This window comes from Chlamydotis macqueenii, chromosome Z (assembly GCF_036417535.1).
Source record: "Chlamydotis macqueenii isolate bChlMac1 chromosome Z, bChlMac1.mat, whole genome shotgun sequence".
In the NCBI taxonomy this organism is placed as follows: Eukaryota; Metazoa; Chordata; class Aves; order Otidiformes; family Otididae; genus Chlamydotis; species Chlamydotis macqueenii.
In genome coordinates this window covers 17755704-17765062 of record NC_141593.1, presented here as the reverse complement: position 1 = coordinate 17765062, position 9359 = coordinate 17755704, and the positions used below count along the sequence as shown (strand labels likewise).

General features: G+C 40.7%; 1 protein-coding gene across 1 annotated transcript; it reads left to right on the top strand.

The window, feature by feature from the left end:
* Positions 1-567: 567 nt before the first annotated feature.
* ESM1 (endothelial cell specific molecule 1) lies at positions 568-8960 on the top strand. The gene is made up of 3 exons (XM_010123678.2): positions 568-1112; positions 4870-5025; positions 6959-8960. The coding sequence occupies exons 1-3, from the start codon at positions 788-790 to the stop codon at positions 7057-7059; spliced, it is 582 nt and encodes a 193-aa protein (XP_010121980.1). The 5' UTR covers positions 568-787; the 3' UTR covers positions 7060-8960.
* The last annotated feature ends 399 nt before the right edge of the window (positions 8961-9359 follow it).

Here is a 9359-nt window from a genome sequence, read left to right as displayed (position 1 = left end):
CAAAATGCTGGTTTCTGTCTGACCTGGTTTTAGTTCTATCAGTAATCTTGGAGTGAAATGTTTAATTCATCTCCACCTAAATACTGATTAAAAAGTACCATTTTGATGCAAACAAGAAAAACACTATTGAAACATCTGAGCTCTGCTGTTAAATGGCATGATCTCACTTTATTCCTTCAAGTAACTGTCCACATCTCCTTGAAGGGGAAGGCAATGATTTATTCTTTTAAAGATTATTCTTTCAGCAGTGAGATGATTCAGTGTGATTTTCTTCTGGCTGCAGGAGCCGTGTTAGCGAGGCAGAGCTGTCCTGTCAGCAGCGTGCCCAGTGTCAGAACAATCCCTGTCCTGCAGGAAGGTATGCAGCCTACTCGGGGTTGGGTGGGTTTTTTTTTTTTTTTTTGGTTGTGCGTGGGTTTTTTTTTTTTTTTTCCTTTGGCAGACGTCCTTGAGCATTTGAGACGGATGTGAGAGAGTTTTTAGTCCTCATGCAAAACAACCAACTAAACATAACAGATTACATCAGCTCAGGCTTTTCAATTCCTGGATGGCAGCAGAGTGCTAATCCAACCTTCATCCTGGATTTCATAAACTGAAACAAGGGAGGCTGGCAGGAGCAGCACTGCCGGATTGAGGAAGCTGACGACGGTGCAGCATGTGGGCAACACACTGTATAAAGCTCATAAACTTGTAGGCTGATGTGTGCAGCTACCACTTTGGATTCTGTACCACTGCTTCCCTCGGCACAAGGCACCAGCAGGCTGAGCATCAAAGCCTGCTCTTTGGAATGGAGCATTTACCCCTGCAAGACATGAAGGGATTCCTGTTTCTCACACTCCTCCTGATGCCCGTGCACGCTGGAACTGCTTGGAGTGCGAAATATGCAGTAGATTGTCCCGAGCCCTGTGACAGTAACGCATGCAAAAGTACCTTGCGCTGTAAGCGAACAGTGCTCGATGACTGTGGCTGTTGCAGAGTGTGTGCAGCTGCTTTGGGGGAGACTTGCTACCGTACGGTCTCGGGTATGGATGGTGTCAAGTGTGGTCCTGGGCTGAAGTGCCAGTTTTACACTGAGGAGGATGACTTTGGTGATGAATTTGGTATCTGCAAAGGTAACAATATTCACTTTGCATGCACTCACTGTGGCAATTTGCAGCAACCTGCATATAGAGCTTGCCTCCTGCTTGAAAGGTCTAAAATGGTATTTTTCCAGCTCAGCCCTTAGCCAAGAAGAAAGTGAAAAGTACCTGCTGATATTAAAAGCTGTTACATGCAGGCAGCCAATGTTATTAATGTGAGAATACTATTTAGTCTTGGGGACATGTGTGAGGAAATACGGATGGGGTGTGCTTGGAGATGAGATTTTTGATTGGGACCTGGGAGACCCAGGCACTATTCCTAATCCTTCTGCTGATTTGGTAAATGGCTTTCTATAAATTGCTAAGACTTTAATCCTGTGAGTCCTACCTTGTCACGGGGTCCCTGCCCCTGCTGGGTTCTTGCTGGGGTGAGGTTCCCTCATGCACTGCCGGCTGCCTGTCCAGGGACCAGGTGCTCTCTCTGAGGTCTGGGAGAAGGAGATAACAGCACTGCCTGAGTGCCTGGGGATATTGTCATTTAATTCAGTCCTGTCTTTGAGGTGCTTAGCTATTTTAGGGATGTGGTCAGGGGAGGGAAACAGAGACCCTGCTACCTGAAGTATGGCAATAACATAACAGGAGCTGACTGTGAGATAAGCAGCCAGCCACTGCTCTCAGCTTATTCCAGGTATGCTGCATGTTGATTTCTCTAGTCATAGACTATAATGGCATTTTTCATTTAAGAGCTATCCTCACTCCATGCAAAAAGGAGAATCTTTAAAAGGAGACATATTAAATTACTAAGAAACAGGATGCAAATTTAAAAAATAAATAATTTTTTTAAAAAGGCTTTGCAAAGTATGAAAGCAGTGAGTTTTCCTGTCTTCGTGTACCACTTCAGTAAGTAGATGCAGGTATGCCTTTGAATAACTTGCTTAAAAATGGAGATGTCTTGCCAGTTAAACATCAGCTGTATTAATAGCCTCAGTTAAAGTAATGACTTAGGACCAGATGCTGCAAAAATAATTCAGGCTGACTCACATACAGCACACGCTTATTTATATTGATATTTAAAACTAAATTCATTTGCATGTTTGAGGGTGAAACCCAAAATACTACTATTACTTTTTAAGACTAGAATTTATGCATTAAGATATTGTCTTTGGTGCACCCACCAGAAAAGTATTTTACTGAGAAAGCTGACTGATCTTTGGTTTATTAAAAATTACTGCAGTGCAAGAAACCACCTATCATTCTTCCAACAGTTCTTTTGAATGATTATATACTTTTCACTGTCCTCATAGGAATTTATTTGCAATAGCACACTTCAAATGGGAAAAAAAGAAACATTGAGGCACATGAGATCTGAATCCCTGCAGCTGAATCTTGAAAGCTCTGTAGAAAATGTAAAGTAAATTTTTTTTTCCAGTGAGTCAGTGGAAAACCTCTCATTAATTTCAATAAAGCCATATTTTGACTTAGAGTTGTAAATTGGTATTTAAGGGTTCAATTCCTCATATATTTATTTGCACTAAATATTGTACATGTAATTTCTAATTAATTTTCTTTTTACATCTCAACTCTGAGATAGTACAATCTCTTACTGTGAGTATGTGAACTTTATCAGGCAACGTATGAGGCCAAGTATTGTTATTTTATACACCCATTTATATCTATGATACCAGATCATTCACTCATTTTAATAACTTCCATGTTTGTAATAATTCACAGAGTCAGGATGGCTAAATTGTCTCCAGTTGCCTGCAACTGGTGTACTTTGAAGTTGTGGAAAAGTGACATGAACTCTCTGTTCTTCAATTCCTTATTTCTAAAATGAGTAAAACATGGACAGTATATGTTTCAGAGCAATTTTTTGAGTACCTTTAGTATTATGAGTGCATCATATTAATATAGAAGCAATGTCATTATTGTTCAAAACAGACTAGGGAATACTGATGCTCTGCACTTTTATTAGTGAATACACTTTAAACCTGAGGTATAACTATCACAGTAAAGAACTTAGTCTTGCTTCCCTTAGATCACTGGGTGCTGTTTGCAATTGATTTAGGAGCAGACTCCTGCTGAACAAAATCTTCTAACAGCAAAATTGACTCAGATCTCAGTTTTGTCAAATCTGAAGAGCAGCATCAATGCCAGAATTATTTCACCCAGAGCCAAGTGCATTAGGCTCAGATTTGTTTCCATGCTGTCGTGTGCAGCATTGCATGTATCCCACCTCTCTGGGCTGAGTGGCTGAGAGGTTCTCAGCATTGGGCAGACTGATGCTCCATGTGGTGTGTGCTCTCAGCTTGTCTCTCAGGGAGGACTGTGCACACAAAAACTGTTTTGCTTTGGTTTTGTTTTATATGGACAAACAGCAGATCAAAGAGTGTCCTTGCTTGGGAAAAGGAGCATGGTGAAGCTCAAGTGAGGTCCTCCAAGCTGGAGGGATTCACTGTGCAAACCCTAGCAGGGAATTGGTTGATTTTCCTGTGTCTTTCATTTACAAAAGCTTACCTGAAGGTGCCAGAGATTAAAATGGAGGAGAACATGAGGGAGGGGTATAACTTGTGCTTACTGTGGCCATCTTCTCCCTTAAGTGTTTTGTGGGAGCCTAGGCTCAATGGATCCCTGATTCAGCCCCGAATGGTAGTTCATCTGCCCCTAGGAGCTGAACTGGAAACTCTCCAGGACTTGGCATTTAAGGTGACCATATACCTTGGGCTGGCAAGGACAGCCTAAGCATAAAGACCTTCCTCCTGGTACATCCCAAACTTCTCCTGCGATGACCTCTTGTTTGGAGGTTGTAAAGGGGATGTTTGAGCTGGGTTTTTCTTGTCTCCATCTCTTCAGCTATGGTCCTGGAAAGGTACCCTTTTCAACAGCAAGGCAGAAGAAGACAAGGGCTGTGAGCCCAGGTTTAAACCTTCTGGGAAGTTATGTGATCCCGGCATGTGATACATGTCAGCTATGGGATGGGGCAAATCCTCTGCATCTGACTTAACTTTTTTCTAAATATATTTGGTCCCATCCTGACAACTGCCCTTTGGTGCTCCTCTATAAGCTTGCTCAGGGATGGGAGATTTGAATCGGGGCAATGGGTGACCAGGTGCAGTAAAACCAAGAAGCTGCCTTAGTGCCAGTTATCTCTTTAGAGCATGCTTACTCTTCAGGCTGGAGATGCAGGTGAACTCTTTGCTATCTGCCATGGGAAGGCAGACCTTTTCTGTCTGAGAAGCTGTCACATAGGCAAGGCTCTTGCCCACGAGCTGGGTGTGTCTCCCGGCGGAGGGTGCGTTGGCTGGATAGCTCCTCAGGGTCGGGGTGCCACCCTCCACACAGCCCACACACAGTGGCCCCCGCCGCCAGCAGCCTGGTGTCAGCGATAGGTTGCATCTCTAAGTCAGATAATGTCATGCCCAAACAGTGAATTCAGGAACTTTCTGAGGTCATCTTCTCTAAATCCAGTGCTAATCCTGTAACTACATCCTCTATGATTAAATGCTTACATATTCATATTGCCTTTAATATGCATTTTGATACTATGAATGTTTCAGGGAAGAATTAATAATAGCACATTGTAAATGAGTTATAGGAAAAAATACCTAATGTGTGTCAAGGTTTGTGAAAACAACAAGCAGTCAGCATGCTGAAATCCTGTAGTTAAGGTTTAGCTTACCTCCACTCAAAAGTTTTCCACTTTCAAGGATACAAGCAGATCAGCTATTAAGAGTGCTGGAAGCTGACCTGGATCACTGAGGACTGCTTTGCTCTATTACTTTTTTTTCAGAGTGTCCCTATGGTACCTATGGAATGGAATGCAGGAAAACCTGCAACTGTCCCTCTGGCATCTGTGACAGAGTGACCGGGAAGTGTTTGAAGTTCCCATTTTTTCAACTGTCTGCTTCAAAGCCTCCAAATCGACGAAAAATAGTTTCACATACAGGTAAGACTTCATGGGGCAGTTGATCTTAGCAGAAATCACCTTGTATCTGATCTACTACACCGCTGTGTATGCTGTGCATGAGTGATGTGTACTTTGGTGGAGCTCTGCAAACAGCTAACACCACAAAGCAGGATTTCACTAGTTTGTGTTTACTATTGTTAGGTAATATGTGGTAAAAATAATGTATTTTTTCCATGAAGATAGAGCTTTATACATTTTCAAAAGTCAGTGAACTGTTTCATAGAATGTTTTATTGTAGTCATTAATCACATTGTCTCTAGAATAAGTTCTTACCTTTGAGATTATGTCTGAATCCTGTAACAGATCTCTCCAGAATTAAAAAAAAGGCATGTGAGAAACTGGAGCATTTCTGAGGCAGGAAGGAGAGATCACTGAAGTCTTTAAAACTGGCATTAAAATTTCTTACCCTTTTATTCTCCACCTGACAATACCAAAATATCTTTAAATGAACAACGTTTATTCTAAATTTAAATGCCAATAAAATCAACACAAATGTAAAGATTTTAAATAAATATCAGCAATTTAATCCTAGACCTACTGGGAGTTTTTCTAGGATTTCATAAAAAAGACTTTGGATTTTATTTTTCCTCCAACTGCAATTTGTGTGCTTTGTTTGATTTTCTCCTGTTATATTAAACTATCTAGACTTCTCTGCCTTAATACATGATTCATCTTTCTCCTACTCTCCATTTAGAGAAAATTAGACAGAAGTAAACTTTCAGCTTATGCTTACACCACATTTAAAATGATCTTGAGAAAAAAACCAAAACTTTGCAAGGTGAATCAGTCCTGATCCTTTTGTATTTTTCTACATGATTTCTCTCTTTTGTCTTTAGAGGTTTTGTTTGTTACCAAGGGTACTGCAATAACATGAACAAATATTCCTGTCTTGCTTTTTTTCTGTATCTAGCTTATATTACAAATCTTCCCAGGTAGCCTGTTTTCATCAGTTCCTCCTCTCCTCTCCCTACCTTGCCTTTGGTTCCAAACCTTCTGCTGCCTGCCTCAATATTTAGCAGCTTGTTTGATCCCAGCCCAGATGAGATTCCAACCCCATAGAAACAAATGGTATTTTTTACCCATGTAAAGGTTTCACACTGATTTCTGTCCTCGGAGGTCTGTCACTGGAAGTAGATCAGGGACACTGTGGGTTATATTGCATGGGATGGTCACATGGGGTTTCATTTAATGGTGGTCTTCAGAAGTAGCTATAGCATCTAAGACAGATCCTCAGTGAATGAAAACAGCTTCTGTATTTTAAATAAGTGAGTTTCTGGCCTGTATATTTTATTAAGACATTATGTCTATATATGCCCTAGTAAATCTAATGGTGCCAGAGTGTGTTCTTATGTATTCCAACTTGACCACCTTCATGGTCAAACAGTAGGGCAGCAGCCAGCATGCTTTGTCCCAGCCTAGCTAACCATGCCAAACAGCCTCAGCCACAGCTCAGGAATCAGTGTCAGCAAGGGACCATTTCCAGTAGGCAAACTGGATATCTTTTACCTTCTTTTTGGACAGTAAGAGAGTTTAGTGGCATGCACCAGGCTATTCAATGCCAGCTGGCCTCAGTCAGAGAACAGCTCCAGGCATGTTTAATTTACTACTGCAGCTATTGAGGATGTGCTGTTTGGTCCCGTGTCGCACTGGAGTGTAACAGTGAGAACTGGAAACTGAACTCAAGTCACCTTGAGTCGCCTTACGATTAAACTATTAGAAAACACATCTGACTTATGCCATAATTTGGCAGAAATTTTGCAAACAAAAAAGTGGAGGCATTCAGGGAGATTCTTGCAAGATTTGTCAGCTAAGGTTTTTCTGAAGTGTTCCCAAAAGCAGGGACATTGCTGCAGGACAATATTTTAATTATCTCATTTTCATGAAATCCACCTTTATTTTTGTGTATTTTCAGAGAACGACATGGCATCAGGGGATGGCAATTCTGTAAAAGAGGAATTCGTTAAGGAGAAAGCTATTCACTCTCCGGTAATGAAATGGCTAAACCCTCGCTGATATTTACTTATACTCATAAGACTTTCAAGCAAATGCATTTCTCATAGAATATTGAATATGCAACAACACACTTTAAGGACAAAGTAGATCTATAGCAAATGGAAATGTAAACTCCGAAGGCCAATTGTGATTCTGTTTTTCGTGAGAAAAATGTTTACTTAAAAATAGACTGTACAGTGTATGAGTTTTGATAAGTATTTGAACAAAGAAATGTATTGTGGATTCCTGAATGTATAGTAATATTGAAAAACCAACAACGATTCAACCCTCCTCATTTAAATAATGCCAGTGGCTGACTCTTGCAGCCTGAGGCTGGGAAAGCTCTCACTTAATTCAGTGGACAGTTTGGGTGAATGAAACTATTGGTGTGGAGCCAATGTGAAAGAAACGCACATCAACAAATCCCAGGATAGAAAGCAACACCCCTGAATCACAAGATTCACAATAATCTAGGAGGACAACAGTGTGACTTAAATAAACCAACATTAGTCATTAGTCATTTTCTGGTTTTCGGAAGTTTGGTGACAATTCCTCGAAGATGAGTTCACCTTTCTTCAGTGAGAAAACATCCAGCATTTCAGTTTATCCTTTGTGAATAACTTAGCCAAGATATTGCACACATATATTTTATTGAAGTGTATTTCTAAAGATAAACTCTGTACAGAGAAATAGCAGCTTAGTAAATTATACTGATTTGTAGAAGGGGATCTGAAACAAAAATACCTGCTTAGCATTATTTAAATATATATGTTTCTATAAAGCAGCTACTTTGGTGCCATTAAGGTGATGTCTGCATTTCCTAGGGAAGAGCAGGTCCAATATCAGAGGCAAGCAAATGGACTTTTGATCTTCCATTCTTCATTGCTGGCTGCAGCCCAGCTGTGACCCACATGGAGTTCATCTGATCCAGTGTAGGGAAGACTTGGACCCTCAGTGGTAATGCAGTGACAGCCTAGAGTACTTTGGTACCCAGTCCTTTGTTTCTTACTTGCATGAGCAAGCAGACCCATTTCAGCCAGGAGAATAACTTAGATATGTTAGAGTGTTGTAGGAACCGGAAGTGTCTCATTCAGTCCAGACTGGAAAACACATTTGTAACATAAAAATCCACACTGAGACAGATTTGCTAATATGTCTGGAAACAACCAGATCCTCAGATAACAGAAGTTGATATAGCTGTGTCAGAGAGAACCTGGATTGCATGAGTTTAGGAACTGCCTCGTAACGTGGAGCACTCTCATTGGAAATGTGGTTTGAATTGCATATTTCCTTTGAAATCAATGTGAGCTTTGACAGTGACTTCAGTGAAAGAAGAAGCACACAGTACTGCAGCCAAAGTTTGGTGCAGGATCTGAAAAAATACTTTTAAAACTATGAACAACGAAAGCCTTTAAAGAGTCCAAATCCTGATCCAAAGCCAACAGCAGTGGAAGCAGGCTGCTTTCACCTGGAAAAGCTGCACTGAACTGTGCTTCTATAAAACAAGAGGACAATGACAGCTGTAGACATCCAAACAGCAGTACAGCAGTGCATACTCTTCTTGCCATGATAACTGGAGACAACATAAACATAAATCTCAAACTAGCATATACCACATTTTAACCTGTATTGACTGTTTAGTTCTGAGAGGGAGTAATATTATATTGGGCTATTTACAAGCAAGCATGTTGATTCTCATCTACTGATATAAAAAGTAATATTTTCTTGATTTCAGTGACCACAGGATCAAACTCATGGTCCTTCAGCAGACTGATGAGAATTATTTAAAGAATGTAGTAAATATTTGCATACATTATTATTATTTTGCAACAGTTTCATAAATGACATTATGAGTTCTTGAATGTAAATCTAATAAGCTGGTTGGTTTGAAAAAGTGTATGATTATTATTGTTCAATAAAAAAAAACCTGAAAGCATCGCTGCCTATTGTGTCTATGCATTAATGACAGAGTAAGACTGTAGCCTGGTGCAGGCACAGTTTTGCTCCCAAATCCACAGAAACAGCTTCACAATGTCTACATCTATTTCAGTGAATTTGCTGGGGTCTGTTCTCTGTTGCTGAAGCTGAGTGGTGGCTCAGAATAATTTGTGTCCATACTGTTCAACTGTCTTAATCTCCAAAATAAGGTGCCTGGATCGAGGTTGTCTACTGGGGACAGCCCCTCCCTGGCCAACCCTGTGCAGGAAGTTTAGGAGTCCTCTTGCTGGCCAGGCCACTGCCATGCCAGGGACTATTTAGCCCTGGGGCAGCAACTGTGACTGTTTGGCACTGTTTGATTTATAATATAGGAGTAACCTGTG